General features: G+C 40.2%; 1 protein-coding gene across 5 annotated transcripts in view; it reads right to left on the reverse strand.

Annotated features, from left to right (window-relative positions):
* arhgef10 (Rho guanine nucleotide exchange factor (GEF) 10) overlaps positions 1-23,320 on the reverse strand; it is a 54,822-nt gene extending 31,502 nt beyond the window's left edge. For 2 of the 5 annotated variants that reach the window (XR_009791464.1, XM_061795005.1), the window contains exons 1-14: positions 23,161-23,320; positions 13,592-13,707; positions 7,223-7,564; positions 6,024-6,347; positions 4,926-4,962; positions 4,693-4,781; positions 4,426-4,482; positions 3,810-3,988; positions 3,184-3,300; positions 2,355-2,466; positions 1,952-2,064; positions 1,788-1,865; positions 1,531-1,710; positions 110-226 (exon numbers count right to left, since the gene is read on the reverse strand). Coding sequence is in view for 4 of the 5 variants with exons in the window: in XM_061795005.1 (XP_061650989.1) it covers positions 110-226; positions 1,531-1,710; positions 1,788-1,865; positions 1,952-2,064; positions 2,355-2,466; positions 3,184-3,300; positions 3,810-3,988; positions 4,426-4,482; positions 4,693-4,781; positions 4,926-4,962; positions 6,024-6,347; positions 7,223-7,564; positions 13,592-13,628 (1,782 nt within the window). In the remaining variant the exon portion in view is untranslated. The remainder of the gene's footprint in view (positions 1-109; positions 227-1,530; positions 1,711-1,787; positions 1,866-1,951; positions 2,065-2,354; positions 2,467-3,183; positions 3,301-3,809; positions 3,989-4,425; positions 4,483-4,692; positions 4,782-4,925; positions 4,963-6,023; positions 6,348-7,222; positions 7,565-13,591; positions 13,708-23,160) is intronic. The other 3 variants (XM_061795006.1, XM_061795007.1, XM_061795008.1) reach the window with 3 other exon arrangements.
* Positions 23,321-26,921: the final 3,601 nt, after the last annotated feature.

The following is a 26,921-nucleotide window of genomic DNA, read 5'->3' on the forward strand; positions in this document are numbered from 1 at the left end:
GATAAATTCCAGGTAACAGGTACATTTAAGGGGGTTGGCTGTCAAACAGCAAACAAATATTTAACCATGAAATATGTCAACATTATTGGTATTTTGAATAATGTCTAACCTTTAGGAATTCCAGGAAGCCGGGTTTTGATGCGCAGGTCTTTCTTACCACTGACATTGCTGTACTGAAGTTGTTCACATACTCACTGTAGGCATCCAGCACCATAGACTTTGAGAACTGTTGACATTTTTTAAAATAAGTAAACCACCAAGCAATTATTTATATTAGCAAAAAAGTGTTTTTTCTTTCTCCCTGTGTTTCCCCAAAAAGTAGCTCCCCAGTTCCTGTTGGATATTATTGCAATTCAGGGTAGAAGACTTGGGGCGCCTCATTTATCAAGGAGTGTGTAGAACCGATTGAAATTTTGTTCGCAGTGCTGAAATTTAGAATGTAGGTGAGAACAAAAAAAATCTGTATTTATCAAATGTGCGGACACCTTTCGTACGCATATCATTCAGTAATGCGTTGATAAATCCCACGTTCTAAACTGCTATGCTTACATACGTTTAGCCTCATTTGCATTGAGAAACGCATTCTATTGGCCATACTGTATATCCCTTTAAGAATACGTATATGGATTACTTCCCTCTCTGAAATCCTCGCAAAGAGGGTGGAGAAAAGGAGTACCTCCGAGACTGACATACTTGTCTGAGAAGTGGAAACAAACCAAAATATACCGTTTAGTGTAATTAATGCATGTGTTACGAACAAAAGAATTTTTTTTTACATGGGACAATTTGACCGGTGCTTTCAATTCTGTTGGATCAGCGAAAAGAGCAGTCTCAGAAATAAAAAAATAATGGTTTGACATTAAACTCAATGCCAAAAAAATGTGCCACGGCCCACAGACCAGAATTATCTTTAATTAACTGGAGGAGGACAAGCAAGTTATTTGGAGGACCGTAATGCAAGCATTATTGGGGACACGTCACACATTATGTCTACATGCAGCCAGCCATCCTCAACATCTGCTTGGAAGCGCACACCCACAGAACCATTCAGCATACAGAATTAATTAATCAATTACCCTAACTTAGCGTTGGTTGTGAAATGCCGCATATGGCTGCCGGTGGCCAAAAATCCCAGGGAGGATAGGAGCTGGATGTGCACTCAGATGGCTTTGTTGACCCTCTTATTGCATTCTATTTGTAGTTTCACTGTTCTACAACGAAGTTTTGTGTGTACGCATGGTCAGAGCTGTGTGTAAATGTACGCACGTCCCCACACACAAGTCCAACTTGATACATCACATTATTTACGTGGGAATGTTCATACGCCAACTTTACGCATGCTTTATGCACGCTTGATAAATGAGGTCCCTGGGGAATATTCGTCAGGATGGACAGTGCCGTCAAAAAATATGAGAACAAATCAGACTAACAGAGAAAGTTAAAGCTGTGTGTTGCATAAGAAGTACTATGAAAAAGTAATACAATATTCACTGATGTAATTTATTTTGTCTTTCTTGAATCCAAGCTTACCGATGCTACGAAGACATCACCAATCATTGCCAAGCTGTCCCACTCTGCAACTCGACTCGCCAGCGCGATCTGGAACAGGAAGTGGCACTGCAGGATCTCCCGCACTCTATAGAAGGTCATCTTCAGTTTCCTGTCACTCAGTAACCTTGGCTCAATCTGGGACAGGGGCTTTTCATATTGCTGATGAAGCAGATAATTTGAAACGTAATAAACTGCATAACACAACACCGACTAATCGCTGCTTCTGTACTGAATACCTCTAATATTCTCTTCAATGCATCAAGATAGCGCTTTTCACTCTCCAGTATAGTGCCCAATATACATCGTCTTACCAGCTGTGGGGGACAGTTGTTATTATTATTATTATTATTTAAAAATTGGTCGTTTTACTGAAACAGTGACGAAATGGTATTTTGCTTACTTGTTGTTGTGAAAGACCCTCTGGGGCTGGACCCAAAATTGGCTCAACATTGAAACAATCCACCTCAATGAAGAATTCAGACTCCTCATCTTCAAAACAGGTAGACTTTCTCTCTAAATCATAATTGTCATAACAAAAAGAGAAAATGAAATACAGGGGGAAAAAAAGTCCTCTAAAATGTGGTTCAATTTGTAATTAAAGTTTCTCAGACAAATAATTAAATTTGGCAACTAATGTGGGTTATTCAGGAAGGAAAACCATAAGACTTCTCCCATTCAAACAGTGAAAAAACACAATAGGATAATATAAATGTAAAATAAAAAAGGGTAACTGAATACATTTCATTCATTTGTTGTTGTATAAAGGATTAAATTAAGGTACATTCATATCTTTGTTTACATACCATTACAGAAAGACTTGGTCTTGATGAAAGAACGTCCCTTTTTAACTGCAGCTTTGGTTTTCTCAAGCCCATCTTTGGTCCCTTCTTTAGCTGCTTTCACCAACTTTTGCATCTTAAAAGGGGGACAAAACATTATCAGTCATTTTTTTAAACTTACGAGTATATTTTCTTTCAAAACTGTTGAAACACCTTCAAAACTTTAGTACATTTAGCCAAAGTGCTACGTAGCATAATGCAGCACATAGAGTATGTTAGACTCTAGATGCTAATGGGTGACAGTGAGCAAAACACACCACAGACTTGACATAGTAACTGGGACATCAGCTGAGTGTAACAAAGAGTTCCTTTCTAAATTTGTTCCTGCAGTTTTTGTAGTTTTGATTTGAGTATGTTATCATCGAGGAGGTTGGGGTCAAAGGTCCTATGCATGGATATTTATTTATTTTTTGCCCAATGGTTCAGTCACAACGTTTGAAGCTCATTGGTGATCATTATACTGCTGTATTTTCTGGTTTAAGGTTAGGCATGCTAGTAGCTATTAAACTGGTGCCCCAGTTGACTGTAAAATAATAAGAATATACTTGGAAAAACATCATTCTGTAAAATTCTGAACCTTCTGTGGGATTCATGACGACGAGACCGGCCAGTGCAGCAGACAATGAGGCAAACCCATCACCAGTACCACCCCCACAAAGCATTCAAATTAGTGGAGGATGGGGTACCACACAGTCAGTGATAGACGCTGACAGTCTAGTCAGCTAAATTGAGAGTAAAAAAAGGTTGAAACTAGTCGAACACAGGCAGGTGAGGCGAGCCGCAGCTAGTTTACCTTCTGCTCGTGTTTCTGTTTGAGCTGCTGCAGCTCTACCGTTCCCACTGTATTTGCCATTAGCTCTTTCATCTTTTTCTCATAGTGTTCTTTCAAACGGCTCAGATCTTGAGAGAGCTAAACAAAAGCAAAGCAAGCATTATTGGTTACACTTATCAAGTGTGCTTAGTGATATCTACAGCAAACCCACTATATGCGCATTGTCCTGAAATATTTGATGATTTTTTTTCAGACTGTGATTTTCCCAGCAAATCACAGAAAAAAAGAATGACAGTAACTAGTAATATTAAAAGTAAATAAAAGTCTATCATACAAATATATATATATTTTTTTATTTTTTATTTTTCCAGGATTACAATATCAATTTAATTAATACTATTAATTTACAAGCATTTCATGGACTGTACTATAAATTATAGTACAGAGTGATTATTTACCCATTATAGTGTATATGGGGAAAAATTATTATTTCAGAGTGTGAGATGTGGCTCGTCGTGTTCAAATACTGTACATGTCAGATGTACATTTTAAATTCAAGCATACATTTTAAAATGTTCTTTTCATTTCACTGTTGGAACATTTCAGGAAATAAATGGCAGAGTCTGTACGGTAATGTTGATACCCACATGGGTCTTCTTCTGGGCAGGCTTCCCCCTCATAAATGCATTGGGCAGGCCATTCTCAGAGCGCCCTTCCCCATCGCTCGCCTCATCGTAGCTTTCAAACTCGCTTGAGCTCCAGTCATTATCAAGATAACCTCCTTCCTCCCCAAGTTCCACGTCGTCATAAATCATCTCATCTGGTTCTGTGTGAGCAGAGAAGAAATCAAGATGTTTCAGGGCACACTGCAATGTCACCTCTTTCTAATAAAACATTGAAGAGATGTTAAACATCTCAGAAAGTTCTATTATTTCATCCATCCATTTTCTGTACCGCTTTTTCTCACTAGGGTCACGGGCTTGCTGGAGCCTATCCCAGCTATCTTCGGGCGAGAGGCGGGGTACACCTTGAACTGGTCGCCAGAAGTTGAATTTAAATTTACCCTAAATATACAGTATGTGTTAATAATAACAATGTTATACTTTAGAGGAACCAAAAAATGTTTGGTTTTCATTACACGCAAAAAAAGAGACTGAAAGAAATTGAGCAATTCAGTATATTCTAAAAAAAGAACTCAAATCAAATGAGTGGAGGATAATAACAGTCTAGACATAATCTGAAAAAAATACTGACATGAAATACCTGTGTTGGAGTCAGAGTTCTCCTTGGGAACATCATCGTAAATCACCTCGTCAGGATCTAAAACCATAAAGAACAAATTAAGAACTGCAAAGTCACACTACTAAATCACAGTCAACAGAGGATGCACACAGTGGTTTGGTTCCTCAATAAAATTAGGAAGAAGGTCCAAGAGCTCAGACAAATGTTGAAAGACAAACAACTGTAAAACAGTCTGAAGGCAGGCACTGTCTAAGGGCAGACAATGACAGTGTCCTTTGCAGTTCTTACTTTCCATCCATGCAGTATTCGCAGGATCTGATGCCCACTTTTCCAAAGCATCCTCCTCTCTAATAGGTGAAAAATCTTCACTAAAAACACTTGAAGACATTGAAACAAATCCATCAGTCAGAATTTTCTGCTTACTGGTAATATTCAGCACACTTACAGAATGTAATAGAAGTAGATAATTGCAATGCTATACTTCCTGGAGTTACTGTATAAAATGGTATTGTGTCACAGACCTGTCAGTGGAAATGTTGCCAGTCCGAATTACTGTGACTGTGGAGAAAGAGTGGAGAAAGTGTGGAAAAGCATTAACCTCTTAGACAAATTTTAACTATAGCTGCTATTCTAAAATGTACATAATACAACTCAGTGCATTCATAATGGAAATACAGAGATACAAACCAGGTGTGTACTTGTGCTGTACTGAAATGCTGTACTTGTTTGATGTGCCGCTAGGTGTCACTAATTGTTCCACATTTTTTCTTTGGTAGCAGAGTACAATAAAGGGTAATTTTCATAAAACCTAGTGTAGCGATGGAACATTGGCTAAGCCAGATCACATTACATTTTGGGATGGAAAAGTTAAATTCGCACTTTGGTGGGAGTAAAGACTAGTGCTCTCTGAGTGCCTTTCCACTCTCTCGTCAGTGTGTTTCTATGTATTGAGTCAACTATGATAAGATAAACCATGTGTTCTTCAATGAAACATGGTAGGGAAGGCATGGTCTATGTTGTTAAAAGATGTGCACATCGTCAAACACAAGTTTCAAGGTCTTAAATAATAATATCAAATGTTTTAATCTGGTGTAACTTTCAATTACTTAAAACAGCATGCCAGACAGACTTTAGGAAGGGCAAAACTTTTATAGCCAACATATTATGGCACAGGGCTAAAAAAAGAATAGATTTCCATGTGGCAAGTCTTTAGGGACAACAAGACAGAGGAGGGAAAGTAGGCTGGACAGAAAGCTGAGCAAGCACTTGTGTGTCATGACCTCCGGTATGTAGTTACTTGTGCAGGCTGAGAGGAATTTACTTCAGGCAAAAAATGCAATGACCTGTAACAGTTGCAAGATGATGGGGGACATGGGGAAAATGTGAGTAATATCTTTGGCATTACACTAAACACTTGAAGCCAAAAAAAAAATGCTTTACCTTGAAGTATTTTTTCAAATACTATAGATAAATTTATAGGGATCTTTAATTAAAATGATCATACACCGTTTTGAGGGGCTCCTAGATTCTAGATGGTGTTAAACATGACCCTGGCTGACTAATAGAAATCTGAGAAAAAAACCTTTAATGGAGAAATTTAAGTAAATACATTATTTTACCATCCTCATCCACGGAGAGATGTCGAATGATGACAGGTGTGGCGTAAGCAGGCGTGATCAGCGGTACGCCAGATGGGGTTGCATAGCCGCAGGGCACTGGTACGGAATAGCCTGAGGTGATGCCACCAGGGCTGCTGTGAGTATCCTCAGGTTCTCCCACTTGTTCCTTGGGCTCTCCTGGTTCAGATGGAGGAGAAGAGGATTCGTGTTGCTCGAGGTGCTGCAGCTGAAGCGGAGTGATGTCAATCACAGAGTAGGGGTTGGCTTTGGAGGAAATCCTTGGAACTGTTTGGACAATTCTGGACACTTCCTGATGTTCACTCTCTGGTGTAAGTAAACAGATCAATTTAATGGATAAAAATGTGGCATCAAGCACAATGGTGGCAAAACGCATCAATGCCCTGTAAACAATCCAATGAAATCTAGATCAGTTTCATGTGTTGGCTTTAGCCAATTTTGGTCACGTATAAACATTCAGGGATTACAAAGTAAATGTTGAAAGAAAATGTGTTAACTTGTAAACAAATGTTTTTTCTTGTATTTTTCCCTTTTTAGTGTGGCTCAAATATTTATTTTTACTTTCACTGGACATTTAAATATGCACTTAAAATTACAATATTACTTTCAGAGAGGTATTAATTAAACAATACTCTTAGTATTGCATTTGTAGTTTAAAGTGATGTAGAAGTGCAAAAAGCATCATGATGTGTTACTATGGTGTTGGTTACATTTTACGCTAGATGAAAATAAAAATTGGCTCCAAATATGTATGCATTTTTATACAATTTTTTGCCTATAACAACAACAGCATACAAATTGATAAATTAATACCCATCAAGACAGTATCAGGAACAAAGATTATTATGGAACTTGTATTAGATGCAAGTAAGACGTGTTGAGTCTCTGTCTGTTCAGGACCTCCCTGCCTTGCAATCCCTTCACTAAAAATACTACAAAGTGCTGTTGTCAACTGTTAGCGATGAAAACCAGAACAAGTCCAGCAGCAGGCAGTGAGTCTGTGATACAAAGTGTTGTGAGAGATACACACTCCCCCACTTTAGGAATAGATAATGTAATCAGAACAAATCAAGAGAATGTGGAAAACAGTGCCCATTTGCCAAAAGCTCAAAAGATAATGACTAAAATCCAAAGGCGACGTATCAAGGTAAAATTACTCTAAATTGAAGCCAACAATTTACCTGTTCTTCCAGCATCAATTTCAATAACATCCTCAGGTGGAGGGGGCAGAGGTAAATCTCTGTCTATCTTATCAGTCCCCTCAGCAGCGGACTGGACATCTGCTGCTGCTTCAACAGCTATCAAGAACCTGCATCCTGATAATTCCGGTGACAGCGGTGCATCAGGTAAGATGGAAGATATTTGGGGGGCCCGACTGGAGACATCAACCTCTGCCAGATGACACGCAAGGTCACTGTGACTCAGATCCTTGTTGTTGGGGTTGGGAGGTGGCCGGTCTGCCTCGGGGATATCATCGCCACTGTCATCAAAGTCAAAGGCTTCTCCTTCATCTTCATCCAAAACTGCATAAAGAAATACAAATTATTTCAAAGTATAAATGTCCAATTTGAGAATCAAAATCTGAATGTTTCCAAAAGCAGATCACCAAAATAAACAAATATCATTGGAGACCTGACGTATACTATAGCTTTTTATGAGAGGTGGGTAGTAATAAGCTACATTTACTGCATTACATTTACTGAAACAACTTCTTGGATGAATTGCACTTGTCAGAGTATTTGAGTATATGACTCTGTTTCACCAATCCAATGTACCTACTCATGATGTTTGACTACGACCAATTAAACGGCACTAGGCAGTCACATGACTGCACACAATCTCCATGCGGCCCCACACAGAAGTGACTCATTTAGAAATAGAAATCTACATTCACCTTCCAGATCTGCTCATGTTCACCCGCAACTCGAGGTAGAATAAGCGGTCGAGAAAATGGATGGATGGACTACAAAAAAGAACAGCTATGTCGTGCAATGTTACGTGTATGTGCCTAAAAATGTTGACATTTCAGCCTACATTAACTCCACTTGGAACATGAGAAACATGCAAGAGGCTGCCTCTCTCTACATTTGTAAAATGTAATGCTCTGTGGAATATAACCAGCAGGGCAAACAGATTACGTGAATGCAAATTGGAGTTTGTCCGACCCAATCAGGGTTGGACGTCTTTGTTTCTTGTTGTACAAAGGGTTGTCTGCATTCCAAATGTGCAGAGAGAAAACCAATCCACAATCCGTGCCAAGGTCATAAATGTCTGTGAATCTATCTGGTGAAGTCCAATGAACTTAAATTATATATGATTTTATAATTAATAATGTCTGCCTGGTCAGCCTATGTGCTGTTTCATGTGTGTAAACGAAAGTTGAAAGAGAGAATGAAAGAGTCTAAGAAGAGTTATTGTGGCTGAATTTGACTTAGTTTGTTATTTTAAAAAAAGCTTTAAAGTGATATTATCGGGCAATATTTGGATTTGTACATTCCTACATGCAGTATTTTGTCTATTTGACATTTATCCATTTTCCGTACCGCTTATCCTAACTAGGGTCGCGGGAGAGCTGGAACCTATCCCACCTATCTTCGGGCGTGAGGCGGTTTACACCCTGAACTGGTCGCTAGCCAATCGCAGACATTTAGAAGATAAATAAATTACATTTAGAACATAAATAAATCAGAAGTTACTCACCAGTTACTCAGCACTTGAGGACTGACTAGAATTAGAGTGAGAATCTCTTTTTTACTCTTTCTAGAATAATTATTTCGTAGTAACACTTTTTACTTTTACTTAAGTCGTATTCTAAAGTAACAGTACAGGGGTGCCTTGAGATACAAGTGACCTGACTTAGGAGTTTCCAGGTCCAGCTGTCATTCGGGTGATTTTTTTGCTTTGACTTGTGAGCACAAACTTCAGATACTGTTGCTGGATGACAACAGTGAACTCAATTCACCTCACGTCACAATAAGCAGCAGTTCGGCAAATATTGAACAATTAATCAAAAAACAGGCTTCGAGCTGTTTAATGCCACTCCCAGTTGACGTTTATTGTCAAAGAATACATAAAACACGTGTATTTAAAACACACAGGTTTGCCTTTAGACTGACGCGCACCGAGCGACGCAGCCGGTTCGGCGACTGAACATCTTACTGAGTTGCTTACAGTAGTAGTAGAAGTAGAAGTAGTATTCTTCTTTGTTTGTGTCTGCATGACTGTACAGTATTATACTCCCTCCTGGTGGCCAAGGTGGGCATACCAGAAAGAGCAGCACAATGAATTGGATTGCAGCATTAAATCATGATGCTCAACTGCATTAATTGTTCGAACTATTTCTTTGCATTCTATTTAATTATGTTATTACTCAATGTTTTTATAAAATAAAATATTATAGAGTGCTATCTTTCCTTATTAAAAAAAACAAGCACATTGAGGGGGAGGCTTGAAGAGATTAATGACATTTCCATTCATTTCCATGGGGAAAGAGATGCGAGTATTTTGAGTTACGAACGCGGTCACGGAACGAATTGAACTCATACCTCAAGGCACAATTCCATTTGTACTTGAGCCAAATTTTGGGCAGCACAGTACAAACTTGCTTTGACACGTGTCGTGGACTTTTTGCACCACACTCTTTTACCTGTTAGCTCAGTTGATTAGAGCGTGGTGCTAGTAACTCCTAGGTTGCAGGTTTGATCCCCATATGGGCCAGTTTGTTTAGGACCTTCAATCCCCTAAAGGCCAATGTGGAATGAAACTGTTAAGTGCCAATGCGGAATGAAACTTTGTGTAGGAAACACTTTTCCGATCACTTTCAAAGTTGGGGTTTTCAGACATAATGGTCCGACATCACACAAAAGTAAAACACAACAAAGCAAGTGCATGCCAAGGAATAGATTTCTTTAAATATCTATTGGTTTGCTCATGAAACAGCAAACAAATCCAAACATATAAGATCAAATGCACCAAATTTGATGTGCTCACAACTTAGTAAAATACTGTACATGTGAAAATAATCAAATGGTTTTTTTTAAAAATAACTGGGACTGCTTGGGTGCATGGTAGCTCTATTTCTGTCCATTTAAGAGCTACACAGAGACTTATGTATAATTAAGGGTGGGGTTAACAAGAACAGTGTATTTTCACCCCCCCCCCCCCCCCCCCCGAAAAAGTAGTTAGTCAGAAAAAAAAGCACATCAGCTGTACAACTCCACAACTCTACAGCAAAGACGATTTAGAGCTCAATGATTGAGTTAATGATTTAAGCCATCACAACTGCAACAGAGCACTCACTCTGCAGCAGACTGGAAGCCAACAATAAATGGCTTTCCAGTTTCCACATTGCAATTAGGCCAGTTAAAAAGAAAGTTGTTACTCAGATCAAGAGAAGTGCAGCCTAGGTTTATGCATGATTCCTGGTTTAAGAGGTGTGGACGAGATTTATGACATTTAAAACAGGGTGTCCGGGCTCTCCCTTAGAGATGGGCTGAGTAGCTTGGCCATCCGGTAGGGGCTCAGAGTAGAGCCACTCCTTCTCCGCATTGAGAGGAGCCAGATGAGGTGGCTCGGGCATCTGATTAGGATGCCTCCTGGACGCCTCCCCGGTGAGGTGTTCCGGGCACATCCCACCAGGAGGAGACCCCAGGGACGACCCAGGACACGCTGGAGAGACTATGTCTCTCAGCTGGCCTGGGAACGCCTCGGGATCCCCTCGGAAGAGCTGGAGGAAGTGGCTGGGGAGAGGGAAGTCTGGGCTTCCTTGCTGAGGCTGCTGCCCCCGCGACCCGACCTCGGATAAGCGGAGGAAAATGGATGGATATTATTATTATTGTTATGCGGGCGGCGCGGTGAGTGACTGGTTAGCACATCTGCTTCACAGTTCTGAGGACCAGGGTGCAAATCCCGGCCCTCCTGTGTGGAGTTTGCATGTTGTACTACGGTTTCCTCTGTGAATCTGAGTGTGAATGGTTGTTTGTTTCTATGTGCCCTGCGATAGGTTGGCAACCAGTTCAGGTTGTACCTGTCGCCCAAAAATAGCTGGTATAAGCTCCAGCGCGCCTGTGACTCTAGTGAGGATAAGCGGTACAGAAAATGGATGGATGGATTATCATTCGGCACGGTGAATGACTGGTTAGCACATCTGCCTCAGAGTTATGAGAAGCAGGATTCAAACCTGGCCTTGCCTGTGTGGAGTTTTCATGTTCTCCCCGTACCTGTGTGGGTTTTCTCTGGGTACTCCGGTTTCCTCCCACATCCCAAAAACATGCATGGTAGGTTAACTAAAGACTCTAAATTGCCCGTGGGTGCGAATGGTTGTTTGTTTATTTGTGTCCTGTGATTGGCTGGCTCTTGCCCAAAGATAGCTGGGATAGGCTCCAGCATGCCTGTAACCCGAGTGAGGATAAGCGGTAAGGAGGACGGATTATTATTATTATTATTATTACTACTACTACTACTACTACTACTACTACTACAACAGTGGAACCTCTGAGGTCAAACAATTCATTAAGGGAGCTGGGTGACCTACATCAACGGAAGCAGGAATGGTGTGTTGCAGGGTCCTCTCCCTGCCATTTTGCTTCTCTTCCTCTTCTTTACTAGACTATATTTAGCCAGGTTCTCCTCCCATGCCCTGGAAGTGATTCGTTCTATTCTTTCATCGATCCTTTTTTGACATTTTAACACCCCCCCCCACCCACCCCCTGCACACACATTTGAGAAGTTATCATACTTTTCAGATGTTATTTCATTTTTATTAGGTGATTGATTTCGGTGCCATTACCACAAAATGAAACGCATCCAGGATTTAAGTTTGCTTTGCCTCTAGGCCTTAGCAGCCAACTGGGGGAGTAAATCTGAACTCACAGCTAGACCCATCAGCAAAGCTAGAAGCTTTGAAATCCCTCACAGTCATGCATGAATTTTTAAATGACTGCTGTACGTCCCTCAAGCTTTGACAGGTAGTTGTTCCACTCTGCCCTCAGGGTGTTCAAACACCGGCTGTGACTAGTGCCACAGGTAAACACTGTGACCCTGTGTCTGTCTAGATCACAGAGTAAAGGTGCTTGTGAAACAGCAAAACTGCAAGTAGAGATGCTATCATTCTTTTTCCATTTTTTTGCTCCTAATAGTGCATGTGGGACACAGATGTAGCATATCTAGTGGTACACCAACTGTGAAAGATGATGGTAACCTCTTTGGTGGCATACATGACAAACACTAAGTGGAACAGGAATAGAACAGGACTTGATTTTTTTCTTAAATTTGACCAGATGAGGTTGCACAAAGAACCATCAATAGAGTTATCTTCAAAATAGGGTAGAGTTAGTTGGACGTGTATGATTAACCCTGAAGATGCACTCACACCACACTTACTCTTTGATGTACAGTGGCATCAGTTGCATATAGCCTGTATCTGGTGGATATTTCTTTAGTCTCCACTTCAACTTTAAACAACACATTTTCAGATTGGGTGGTGCAAAATTGTCCTAAATCAGTTGAAAAAACGCGCACTACTTAAAAACAAAACAAAACAATTGTAACCCAGTGTAATTTTTTGTCTTGTAAGGCTTTGTTTTGGGTCAATAAAGTATGTGGATCATAAGTCTCTACAAAACATTTTTCCAAGTATTCTGAATAGTATTGCTGCTTGCATGGCGTCATAAAGAAGTTTTGTAAGATAAAGTTCTTCTACAACTACGGCTGGTAAGCTCAGTTGGTAACAGTGCAGTGCTGATAATTCCAAGGTTGTGGATTTGCGCCCCAAACGGGCCAATGTTTTAATGTACAATCCACTTGGGCTTGTTAGTCTCGTGGAATAAAACACTCACTAACATATTGTTATCAATGCTAAAACCTAAGAACTCACTGCAGTGAAAAGCAAGTGAGTGGCCAGCTGGCCATTTCTCTGGCCTATTCCTGAATGCAGTGTTGTATAGTTGTGTGCGTGCTATGCAGCAGCATTCACTTCAACACTGAGGCATATTGTCTGGTGTAAGCGCAGCACATTTTACTCTTCTAACTCCTGAAATCGTCTGCCCACACTCTCCAGAGTAGAAGAGCAGTGTTATCTGTTTGCTCAAAAGCTTCACCAGTATTGCAGGAATGATCCCAGCAAAAGATGGACTTACGGCTGTCCATAATGAGTTTAATCAATGTATTACAAAACTGAAACCTTTCACTAAAAGAAGGTAACTGGTTGCTTTGAAATCATAAGGTTTTTTGTTTTGAGTATTTTAAAACCTCTTCTGTAAGACAAGGAAATTCCTGCCAAATATAGTGTTTCTTTATGTACGTTTTAGTGCCCCTTTGAAACCAGGTATGGAAGCGATCGATTCAATGCCCTGAGAATAAAAAGACCTGGATGAATGAGAATGCTCACAGGCATATTTGAAGTGGAAGTTACTCCTCTAAAACACTGACCCATACAGGGATTGAACCCAACCGCGACATTATTATTACCACTAACCAACTGAGCCAACCGGCCATGAAGGATTGTGAAATCCTTCTGTGTAGGATTTATGAGGAAGTGGCGTTGACCTTACTTTCAGGTGGGGGTGGGGGGAATTCTTCCATATCCATGCTTAATGCTGTTCTCTTGTCTTGTCTGTTCAAGCTCTTCAGACAGCATGCAGGGGATCAACTATGCGCACAAGCATTCCTAGAGGAAAAGCGAGGAAAGAAAAGAAGAGCTGTCATAAGGAAACAAAACAGACATTCATTCCCAAACCAAAGAAGTTACCAGCAGATGAAATTTTACAATACAATTTTTGTGTGTTTGTGTGGAATGGTCACTTATCCTCCTAGCAAGATAGTGGTACTTGCTGGGCTCGAGCAATTAAGATCCAGTAATTTGGATGTCAACAGCAGAATCCCAACCAGCGCTAATTCACACAAATCAGTTGATGAATGAAACCAAGTGCTTGTATTGCCCCCTCAGCACTTGACACAATCACAGAGTTGTAGTGTACACATTTTCAAGCAAATTGTGAGAGAGTAACGTCTTGACTTTTGTTGACAACCATTATAATGAATAGTCAAATAGTACTGGTACGCTGTGTAGTAACCAAAGTGAAAAGCAATGTGGATGGGGTTTACATGTATATTTTCTCAGCTGGGGCCACATCAAACTGAGCAAATTTGCAAGAGGTTTAAAAATAATTTAACTACTGTAGATTAGGCAGCATAATGTGGCGTAATGTAGCAAAAGGCAGTCTACAAGGACATTATATTGCCCAAAATTGGAAGAAAGCCCATCAGAAGTTAGAAGAAAATCTACTATCACATTCAAGGCTCCAGAAAGGTTTGTCAAAGAATATTGTAAATAACAGATTCATTGAGGTTTTTTTTTTTAAATGCAAATAATAAACAAAGGCCTAGGGGAAGTGTTATGTGCAGGCTGACAAGAGATAAGAGATTAAAATTTAGACCTGCATGGGCATGAGAGGCACAACATTCCTCACCATCACAATCTTTGTTCATTCACAACCTGAGGTAACACTTTCTGTTAAAGGCTTTGAAAAAAAAAAAAGGATTCACGCTATCCTCAAGAACAGATGACAAGGCCATGACATCATGATGATTGTAGCATAAAGCAGTCATTGTTGAGGTATGTATGCTGGAAATTTTATTCACCAAATCTCTATAGCACAATACAACAGAAGTCCCCAACTGTCCATTTGTGTGGAAAACAAAGCTACATGGTGGGGACACAGCCACTAGGATAAGTCATTGTGAGTCTGAAAGCTTGTTTTGTCTGCAAGTAATGTGAAATCCTCTGCTTTTCTGTCCTCCGCCTCATTTATATGGCACACGGCCAGAAGGGAGAATGTGAACACGGGGCCAGTGTCTACATAGAGTAGGGTGGCTGGTGGACAGTGCTAATGCAAGGACACTTGCAGGTAGAATATGCATCAGAATCAGAATCATCTTTATTTGCCAAGTATGTGAAAAACACGCGAGGAATTTGTCTCCGGTAGTTGGAGCCGCTCTACTATGATAGTACTATACACCTTATTAAGTACTCCTGCACCATATAAAAATCATCTATCTATCCAATTTCTATAGTGTTTGTCTACATTAGGGTCACAGGTGAGCAGGAGGCTATCCCGGCTGAATTTGGGCGAGAGGTGGGGTATACCTTGGACTGGTCGCCAGTCAATCGCAGAGCACAAAAACACAAACATGATTCACACTTATGGACAATTCAGTCCTCAATGACCATAAAATGCATGTTTTTAAACTGTGGGAGGAAGCCGCAGCACTCATAGACGACCCAGACAAGCATGACGACAACATATAAACTCAACAAACGAAGGCCGTGGCTGAGATTCTTTCTCCGATCATTAGAACTGTGGGAAAGATATGCTAACCAGTACGCCACCGTGCTGCCCAGTGTAAAATTTGTTTTAGTAATTAAATCTTTACAGTGTTTCATGTTCAGCTTTGGTTGAGGTGTATTCTAACAATAAGTTTGTTATTGGGTAGCACAGTGGCCGACTGGTTAGCACATCTGCCTCACAGTTCTGAAGTACTCCGGTTTACTTCCACATTCCAAAAACATGCATGGCAAGTTGATTGAAGACTTTAACTTGTCCGTAGGTGTGAATGTGAGTGCTAACAGTTGTTTGTCTGTTTGACCAGTTCAGAATGAACCCCGCCTCTGGCCCAAAGTCAGCTGAGATAGGCGCCAGCACATCCTCATGGATCCTAGTGAGGTTAAGAGGTACGGAAAATGGATGGACGGAAGGCTATTACTGTAGTCTATTTTAATGGTGTTGAATTGTGCAGTATCATAACTTGAGGTTTTCTACAAAACAATGAAAAGAAATGATTTGATCATAGACGACCACAAAGAATGCTACCAGGGCAGCCATCCTCCATTTGTTTATGATTTGTATATTTGTACATAGCATAAAATAAGCCATCCATCCATTTTCCGTACCGCTTCTCCTCACTAGGGTCGCGGGCGTGATGGAGCCTATCCCAGCTATCTTTGGGCGAGAGGCGGGGTAAACCCTGAACTGGTTGCAGCATAAAATAATCAAGTCAGACAATTTTGTAAAATCCCAAAACATTTTAATCCAGTATAATTATGAAAGGCAGAATTCTTGATGGCTCGCTTGGATCTTATTTGATTGTAATGGGTGTCCCGATCCGATCTTTGAGATCGGAAATCGGTCCGATGTCATAAAAAAAAAAAAAAAAAAAGAGTATCAGATTGTAGCGTATATTGGTTTGGATAAAAAGATAATTAATTTAGGAGAAAAGAATAAGCCGGAAGCGACGCCTGCGTTATTTCCGGTTTAGCGTGAATTTAAGTTTCAACGTCAAAATCAAACTATTTTATCTCGTAAAAGGGCACCACGTCTCTTTTTAGATGTGTAAAACTTAAGGACAAAGTGACGAAAAACCTCTATGTCTCGTAATCTGAAGGTTGCTAGAGGAATTAGATCAGTTCTTGATAACCAGAGGTCTTTTGTCGAATCCAAACACACAAATGACACAAGTAGTGGATTTTTATAGAAAATGTAATGAAATCTAACAGGGGAATCTACAGTGGAACAATGCAGAGAAAAGCAAAACAAAGGACAGACAAACATTGGTAAAGGAGGCTGAACTTGTGACGTGAGGGTGGAATGAGCATGTGCGGTGACAATGCATAGAGCTGGAGGTTCCTGTTACCGTTAATTTAAACCCAAATATGCACCAATCTGTACTTGAGTAGACCACAAATTGGATTTACGTTACGCGGAACACAATTTAGGCAGGCAATTGATCTCCCGAATGTTTGGCCGGTCCGGTCCGTACGGGCACCAGGTGGATTTGACGGAAAAAGGAGAAATAAAAAAAAAAAGAAAATAGTTCCAAGTGTAGGGCGGCCGAAGCCTATGGGTGGCGTTGGTCGCAAGACACTCGGAGCAGACGTGTGCCGCCCGTTCCCTTCCCAACGGAGCGTCATCCGTGAGCTTCCCACGCACATGAAAGGGTAGCTCGGGGCACTGGCAGGATCCCCTGCGGCGGGAAAAGGTCTGATGTGTCCTCGCCACGTCGTGGTGAGAGGTGGTCGAGCGAGCGAGAGCCAGCGCCAAAGGGGGCGGGGGGCTCCGGCCTTTATGCCCAGCCGAAAGGGCGGGGACTCTCGGCATGCGGGCCCAGCGGACAAGCTTTTTGGGTCGGTATCTTGAGCCCTGCACATACAGGTGGTCTTCTGATGACTGGGAGCCCAGGTTTCTGGGTTAACTGTTAATTAATTTAAAGACCAGGTGAGAACTGGTCTCTGCTTTTGATGAGCTCTTTCAGACTGGCTGGTCATTCATTTAGCGTCCGTGTGAGACAAACCAGGCATCCCCGTGACCGTCGGTCTCGGCGGGGAAGCGGAGACAGGAATGCCGCCCCGTCTGAGATTGGGGGTCATGGTGCCATCTGGATAGAGCATGTCTGTTACACATCGAATCAGACTGGATCTAAAATCTCCAATTTTACCACTCTTATACAAGCAGTCCATTTCATGTTCTGCTCCAGCACTTCTATCCAGCAGCGCCTGGATGGCATGGAGAGCCCATGTGATTACGACAACAGGTTGCAAAGGTGCTAACATAGTACCAAGGAATAAGACTGTATGTTGCTTACTTAAAGTCATTTATTGACACTCCAGTTGAAGTTCACTGTAAAACTAAACACACATGACAAAAGAAATCCACTTATTAAATATTCAAATACGTCACAGACTTAGTTTCTGTCTTTGTTTTGGGTTTTTTTCCACAAAAAAATCGCTAACTCAAAGCTAACACACAATGAATGAAAAATACCATTGACGAGCTAACAAAAAGTTGCATCGAACTCGCTGCACTTATGTCTCTCAAACAAACGAATATTGCTACACAAAAGCCGTATAAACACATACAAACAGGCAATGTAGCAATACTGTCTGGCATATAGTCTTCAAACTCTGTGAAAAACAAGTTACCGTAATTAAATGGGATTCAGATTAAACGGTCAAGCATTTCAGAAAAGCATAAAAAATATACAATATAATAAACAAAATATAACCATGAAGAAATTAATGATGGTTGTTGTTCAGTCATATTTTAAAAAAACAATATTTCAAAAATTCTGCCAGGGTATGTAAACTTATGGGCACAACTGTACATATGTGCAGTCATACGTACCCCTGTCATATTGGAATGAAAGTGTAGGCTACACCTTTTTTATAACCACTATATTTTGGAGTGGACACCAGTCAATCATAGGGCAATTATGTACAGTAAGGGGCATTAGGGGAAATTGTGTGAAATACTACACTACCAATTACCCGCCCATCAGTTCCCTCTGAATCCATCCATCCATCCGTTTTCTTTACCGCTTCTCCTCACTAGGGTCGCGGGCTGCTGGAGCCTATCCCAGCTATCTTCGGACGGGAGGCGGGGTACACCCTGAACCGGTCGCCAGCAAATCACAGGGCACATAGAAACAAACAACCATTTGCACTCACATTCACACCTATGGGCAATTCAGAATCACCAATCAACCTGCCATGCATGTTTTTGGGATGTGGGAGGAAACCGGAGTGCCCGGAGTAAACCCACCCAGGCACGGGGAGAACATGCAAACTCCACCCAGGCGGGGCCGGGATTTGAACCCCGTCCGAAGAACTGTGAGGCAGAGGTGCTAACCAGTCCCTCTGAATCCTATTTCTTCAATTTTATTTAACTATTCTAGGTTTTAGGTTTATGGATAACCATTTTTGAGGTGTATATAGTATGGTGGTGAAGACCCCAAACATCTACAGAATGAACAAGAAAAGAGCCCTCATTACCTCCTCTATTAGATGCTACAGGTATTCCGTCATTTAGAAAGTCTTGTATTTCAACATTTTAGTATCCAATCTAATAGTAATCAATCTAACAATGAATCAATTTGAACTTTTTTTAAACCTAATGCTTTAGTGCTTGTTTCCACACTTCATAATAAATAGGCTTTACACGATCAGGATTTTTGGGGCCGATCACCGATCAGCGAGTTTAAAAAAAACAATCACAAGATGGAGGAATGTGTCTATTTAAATGACCTGTTCATTTACTGTACATACTTGTGTACTTAATTGCACAAAAAATTATATTTACAATAAATAATGTATCTTTGTTCCTATATTATCTGACAGACAGAACAAATGAATGGTCTTCTATTAGATGGCAGGAAGTAAATACAGTAATTAATGTATCCACTTTTTGTGACATTTTTGTTTGTTGGCGTGCCGTGAGATTTTTCAATTGTAAAATATGTTCTTTGGCTCGATAAAGGTTGGAAAACCACTGCTGTAGTCAGATCGTGTATTCTAATCAGTCAGGTCAAACCAACGTTACATGACACAAATAATGGGTGCTAACTTACTGTAGTTAAATTACTTTATTTTTAATTAAATGACTTCACCCACACCGAAACGTTAGAGCATGATTCGACAGAACGGCAGCATGTTTACGTCCAACCGTTTTCGTGCTAGCAGTAGCTTGCTCGCCTATATAACGTTTTGTTGCCTGCTTGCGAGTCGTATCGTATTCAAAGTACGTGAACATACCTCAAGCAAGCCTTAAACGAACGTCCTCTCCTGTCCTGAGCACCGGTGACCACCAACACACGTTTTTCCCCATTTTGTCCTTACAATACCGTCGGCGCGCTCCACTCTTGTTGTCGTTGCCACGGTAACAAGTGTATCCAGTCGCATTTGAGTTGACAAGATAAAGCCCAATGATCGTAAAAAACAGAGGCGGTGTTATCGGAATACAAGATTTTATTGCAGTAGTCTGACAGTGCAATCGTGAAAGAGCAAATTTGTCTTGTAGTTTGCGCCGGGCATTACGTGTTGCCTGTCTCAGACGTGTTGTCTGTCCCACACCGCCGACATGTTATTTTTTATTATTATTATTATTTTTTAAATAACTTAATTGGCCGTCAGATATTTACAGTGCTACGTCAAAAGACACGCGACAAGGCTAAAAATAAACTAGCTATTGTATTCAAATATACTGTGCACACGGCGATGCGGAGTAAATGTCTTTTGCGGAGCCGATCAATGACGTTATTGATCGGATCGGCGAATTATGACACTAAAGCCAATCAGCCGATCAGCATAAAATGCTAATATCGGCCAATACCGATCAGCCAATAAAATCGGTGTAAAGTCTAATAATAAATCATATGTCATTCTTGAAAGATATTAGGCAACTATGTTAATCAGTACTTATCCCATGACTTTCCATTTACAACACCATGTAGGTTCTCCTAACCCTTTTTAGGGGGGAGTGAACTGACTGACAAGTAGTTTTCTACATACTGTATGGGTTGTAAACCCTATTAAAAAAAATAATAAAATAAAATAAAATTTAAAAAAAACAGAGATGGGAGAGGGTGGTATTGAGTGGATAAAGACTTTTGCTGCCTTTTCCCCACATTTATGGCTAATTTAATTGAGTGTTTTGACCGAGTTGTCGTCATTGACCAGGATTAAAGTAATCAGGCTGACAAGAATTGTTGGCGTACAAAAGAGTCTATAGCTGAACAAAGTCATAAGCAAGAAGGTTTAAGGGAGGACAGGACCGGTGCCAGTAGCATACTAATTCAGCCACTTCAAGTTAATTATTTCATCATCATGTCATTCCAGATATTTGTTCGCTATTTTTCATTTGTGCTTCTGAACATTGGTAACCTAGAGCCAAACCCGTAAATCACATCTTTACTAAAAGCCTGAGTTGATTTTGTTTTCTAACTAAACCAAAACTGTGAGGGGATTCCAGTCGGCAAGCGAAAAAGTGTAAATTGTCCAACCAACTGAGCACCCTTAAAGCCCTTTCTGTTGTTTTGTTTCCTTGGACTGACCTGGACTATATTGGGAGCGCATGGTTTGGAACAGGGGTGTCAAACTCATTTTACCAATAGTTTAGGGGCCACATGCAATTTGATTTGAAGTGGGCCGGACCAGAATATTCATGGCCTAATAAATTTCAAATACCGATAATAATAATAATAATAATAACTCTGTTTTACCATTTTTATCATGGAACGTGTACTAAAAAGAATGACAGTTTGTCCTACGATACTACACGTTTACTAATCATGCATCCTGTAGACAAAAACATGGAGCATCGATAGCTAGATGAATTGGATATGTATTTTGTAAATTGTTTTATTTTATTTATAGACAATACTGCACCAAATTATAATTTTCTGACAATGTGATGTGTGTAATGTAGAAATTATTTTACCTTTCCCCATCACACTGTAGCAACAAAATAAATATTTTGTGGTAACTGTACATATTTCTAGAAATTGCAGTTGGTGTAACCAGCAGCAGATGCACTCCCACACCTGTTAGCAAGAAAGGTGAAAAAAGTATTTTTGTCAACTTCACACTGCAGCAATAATAGGTTTCATTTTTATGCAAATTTTTCATCATTTACAGATAGTGCATCAAGCAGTGGTGGGGCTGTTCATGGCTGGTCATCTGCTGACTGGGAACCCCCAAAAGTCCCACACGCACGCACCCAAACATGCACAGATACATGCATACACACATGCGCACGGACACACACACACGCACACACACGCCCAGCTGTACATACTTGAAAGTTCATGCATCATCAATTTGAAAATGCATGTGTTAGACTTGTAAATAAACTGTTACTTTGCAATCAAAATACCCTTTTTGTGTTTTTTATGTTGTTATATGTAAGAAAACATTGTTTAGATAGTTGAGCTATCATAAAAGCAAAAAAATTAGCATCAAAGTGAAAGTTCTGCTTGAAATGCATCGTTTCACAAAAAGCTCTTTTTCAGTTTTTTTCTTGGAAACAGGTATTTTCAAGAAACTAACCTATGTTCAAGTGCTGTTTACAAAAGAACGGTAGAAGGTAGAATTTTTTCCTGATTAAAGAAGAGGTTTAAATGTTTCTTTTGGTGCATTCCATGTTTCTATAGCTATAGAACACAATTTTCTGTAGGCCTTCAAAAATCAGTCAAAATTGTCAAAAAATGGCTGGAACCCAGCTCTCACAATTTCTGAAAAACGGCTGGCATTAAATGAGTTAATAACGGTGTTATGTTGGTGACAGTTTGACTGTGGATCAAATTGTTTCCAAATTTAAATCCCAATTTGTAGTCACAACCCAGCCACCATGATGATTTGCTAAACAAATTAAAAGTGGGGACCCCTAAAGCTGTCCAAGTCTGATTGTGTGGCGTGAACATGAATGGCAAAAGACAGCACACAAAACAGCATTGTAACATTCATGCCATTCTTCGGAGGATAAGATAACATTTATAGATTTATGAATACACACCTCTGTAAAAGACAAATACTGATAAAATGGGTAAATGTATAAAATTTAGGCTTTGACTACCTGTCAAGACATACATTTTAGTTGACTGGAGCTGGGCAGCCTGCACTGAGGAATGCTATGCATGACTACTTGAATTTGTTGTTGGCTTGTCTGCACCAGCTCAGGAACACTTCACATGGAAGACCACACTTCCTCTCTACATTTACATACTTTACTGTACGTAATAGAACTGGTGTATATTCATAAAGTTATGGTAACTACTAACTATCAACACTAACATGCTTTATATGAGGATCAGATGAGGGTAAAGGTCGAAGATTAATTTTCTGTTGTATATTCTGTATGGGTGTTCAAATACAACGTTTAAGAGCCAAACCCTGAAGAAAAATGGTGTATTCAGGACAGTAAATCTACAGTAACATGACAGAGAATAAGAGGACATTACATTTTTTTGTACTTCCGTTGTATTATTGCGACATTGTAGAGAGTGAATTACTTGCTGGGAAAAAACACAATTGTCCACTATTCGGACACGTTGACGCTGAGTGTTGTTATTGGACAGCGTTGGCAACTTGACAACCCGAGGCGCCACGTTATAGCCGTGTCCCAACACGCCGACTTCAAACACCAAAATTGTGCTGTGTAAACTAAGCGAATACTTCAAAAAGCACATTTACAATCGCCTGAACTGAACTTAAGAGTTTGCATAACAGTTCAGGTAAATACTTGAGTTTGGGGCGTATAGAACTTTGTCAGAAAAAAACACATATTCAACTCACCATTTCACGACTTTAACCAAGTGCGACAGTTAATCCCTGAGGAGTAATTTTGTACCTGTTAAAAACAATATTGAACATTAGCGACTAGAAATCCATATATTTTCGCCGAGTGTCCTTAACTTGGCTCCTTTCGATGCAAACTGCCTCCATCCTGGGAAAACCCTCGTGTCCAGTGCTAGCATTTGATTGGTCGAAGGGCGAGCTTCGAACACATCCATTGGCGGAGCCCACCAGTCAATCATCTAGCCAGCGTCTTCCTCTCCGGGAGCACTGGAATGTGCCCATGTGACTTGTGAGGTGGCTCCCCATTGCACAGCTGTCCAGAGAAGATTTTGGATTGATGGGTGATCTTTTGAGATTAGTTAGGACGCTTGGGTTCTTCTCGTTCTGTTTCCATTGTTTATGTGCATCGTTCATACCCACTAGTAATGTTATTAGCTTCACTTGGACACACTGATTAGATGCAATTCAAGAGCAGCATCAAAAAGTGTGTTGATTAATGCTATATCATATTATTTTACAATATTTCTATTATCTTCATACTGAAATGTGTTTTTACAATTTTACCAATTTCATGTCAATTTCATTGATGAATGAAGAAAAAAAAGATGCAGCAAAAAGGGCACATTTTCATCCAGGGCAAAAGGGAACGTGCTTGAGCAATAATTGTGGTCTATCTGTACATGTAGCTGAAATGTAATATAACACATTTGTACAAGCCAACTAACCCAAACAATTCAGTTCTAAAATTTTACTCAACATTATTTCACAAAATATTATTAAAGTAACCTAAACATCCCCAGCCTGGACAGGATGTAAATCATTATTGTGTTCAATAATTGCCTTAGTCGAAGTAAGATTAATTATTAATCTTCACCTGACACTGTAACGCCAACATTTCTCAGCTTTTATTCTAAGGGTTAAAAATATGGTTTTGTCTCCCTCTGATGGAGCAAGTTCAGTTTGAGCTGCTCCTTAGATAGAGCAATCTGTACCTCTGCTCTCTCAATTTCCTTCCTCACAAGATCCGCAAAGCCATCTTCTTGCTGTTTCTCAAGGTAACGCTTCTTCTGAAGCAGTTCTCCTTGTGAAGAGTGAGTCTGGTTGTGTGTAGGGGGTGAGGTCTTGGGGCTCTGCCTCCCCCAAATTGAGGTTGAAAATCTCAAAATCTCCTGACTCATTAGCCATCTCTGATGGAGTCTGTGTTTCATAGAGTTCGACTCACCACCTTGAGGGACAGACTGGATCTCATGCGAAGCCTGAGGTCTTTCTCCACCAATACTGTCCAGAATGATGCCACCGAGCACTCCGCTAATTGGATTTGTTGCCGTTCCTTAGATTTTGGCTCTCACTGTGGTCTCTTGTGGCCTTGTGCTTTGTGTGTCCATACCTTTGAGCAGGGCACATGTCTCAGCTAGGGTCAAATTGCCACTCCTTCATAGTACTTGCTGCCATAACAATTTTCTCTCCCTTTCTGACAAAGCACACTTGATACTTTAACAAGCACAACAGGCACCTTTTTTTCATTAGACATTTAGCAAACATTTTAAATCCAAGCAGCTTTGAATTGCTTTTACAGCAAACTCACCGGTTGATCTATGAATCACAGGGACTCCACTTGTATGCCTTTTTGTGACTCTTCCAGTCTTTTTGTATCTCCGAGCATCCTGTTCGAAACCTCGCAATGGTGAGGTACTGTTCATCAATTGCTAGGTGTCATCTTCGTCTCATGATGTCAAAATGTGAACAGCATGATCAAGGGGACTGCTTACGTACCAATTCTACTTGAACCAGAAAATGTATTGGTTGATTCATGAATCAAACACCTGTTGGGTTACATTAGGAAGGGCATCCTGCATAAAAACTATGCTAAAAAAAAATATCATGTGAGTGACTCACTGTAGCGACCTCTGATGGGAAAAGCCGAAACTCACAACAAGCGCCTTGTAAGAAAAAAAAAAAAAAAAAAAAAACTGCAAATTTTGCAAAACGTACTGAAACACACATGGACATATTCAAAAGTTTAGATAGAAAAGGTCAAATTGTGTTCACTAACAATCACACCTACGGGCAATTTAGAGTCTCCAATTAACGCATGTTTTTGGGATGTGGGAGGAAGAAAACCCACGGGAGAACATGCAAACTCCACACAGGCAGGGCTGGGGATTGAACCCCGGTCCTCAGAACTGTGAGGCTGACGCGCTAACCAGTCGTCCACCGTGCCGCCAACATGAATTCTGAATATGACAAATGTAAGAGGCAAACCTTCCCCTATCCAATAATTTCTGAACATATGCTGCTTTTATCTGAAAAGCATACGGCGTTCAACACCATTTAGTGTTAAAACATTTTATATTTTTGTCAGTAATTCGATACTTTGTCATTTACAGAAAGTGGACATTGAGGTTGTAAGGCTGAGATAAAACATTCAAAGATCAATCATGATATCGTAGTGGTCTAAATATCTTTGTCATGGAAGCTGACAATTTGTTTGGCCAACTGTTTCACATTCAAGGGGGAACAAAAGTAGTATAGATTTTTATCCTGAAAAAAAAAAAAAAAGCTTTATTAAGTCACAATGACAATAGCACAAAATACAATGAATCCTATTATATGCACTTAAGAGTGCCAGGAAAATAATAAATGTGAAAACAACAACCTCCGAGTGCACTTGAAAAAGAAAAAGTAGAAATGTCCTACTTCCCTTTTACTCAATATTCAACTCAAGTCCAAGGGAGATGTGCGTGCTGTCCTACTGCTACCAAGTGGCGAAGCTGTGAAATACACTTTAGGAAAGTCTAAAGAAATTCAGACATGTAATTCAATCGTGACGCTTTCATACATTAGAGCTACTGTATATTGGCGTTAAATTAACAGGGATACCGTTACACTTTGTTGTAATTCCGCATCAACTCAGGTTCAGTTTTGTCACATTTCATTTCCTGACAATGAATTCAGAAAAAAAAAATTGCACTTATCCAGTAATTTTGCAATTATAAACATTTCAAGCTATGCTCGAACATACTGCTGAAAATGACCCAAGTAGCCAATTGAACTGGATGTTACTCCATCACTCAGGCTGTAGTGAGCAACGACATAATGTTTTATACTTGATTATTACTACTGTGGAAATAGTGTATTGTTGTGGCCTCGAATTCTGGTGTTTTAGACCAGTAACTCTGATATTTTCAAAGATAATTCAAACATCAAGTACACTCTGTACGATTCTGTATCAAAACCGAAAATCGCGGTTTTCAAATACTTTACACAATCCTGTGCAGTATTTGAAATGGCAGAACCGCAACACGACCCTTTCCACTCCCAGGCTGTGTACCGTCATTCCCCTTACAGTCATATGCGCTCACAGTGCAACTAAACTTTTTGTAATTCATATTATTACTATTATTTTAAGTTAATTCAATAACACGAAAGCCTATATTGAAGACATTTCCTCATCAAGCCTCCTCCAACTGGGTGTCATAGGACTACCTTTTCCAGTGAGCGCAGTGATCAAACCTGTGGCGACTGACTCGGTTACTAATGCTAGTTCAGCTACGTGAGGAGAGGAAGAAACACGGCTAAAGTAAATGAAAGGCTGCATCAGCAAAGTGAAAACATTGCTAATGCTGTGGACGTGGTGCTTCACACACACACTGTTAACCTGACTGTACAGAGAGCACTTGTCATCTTACAAGACTGTCTTAGCTAGTCCTTGTTTTTGGCTTCGGGTTTCCATTGTGAAAACTGCATTTGCTCTTAAG

Source organism: Phyllopteryx taeniolatus, chromosome 13, assembly GCF_024500385.1.
Source record: "Phyllopteryx taeniolatus isolate TA_2022b chromosome 13, UOR_Ptae_1.2, whole genome shotgun sequence".
In the NCBI taxonomy this organism is placed as follows: domain Eukaryota; kingdom Metazoa; phylum Chordata; class Actinopteri; order Syngnathiformes; family Syngnathidae; genus Phyllopteryx; species Phyllopteryx taeniolatus.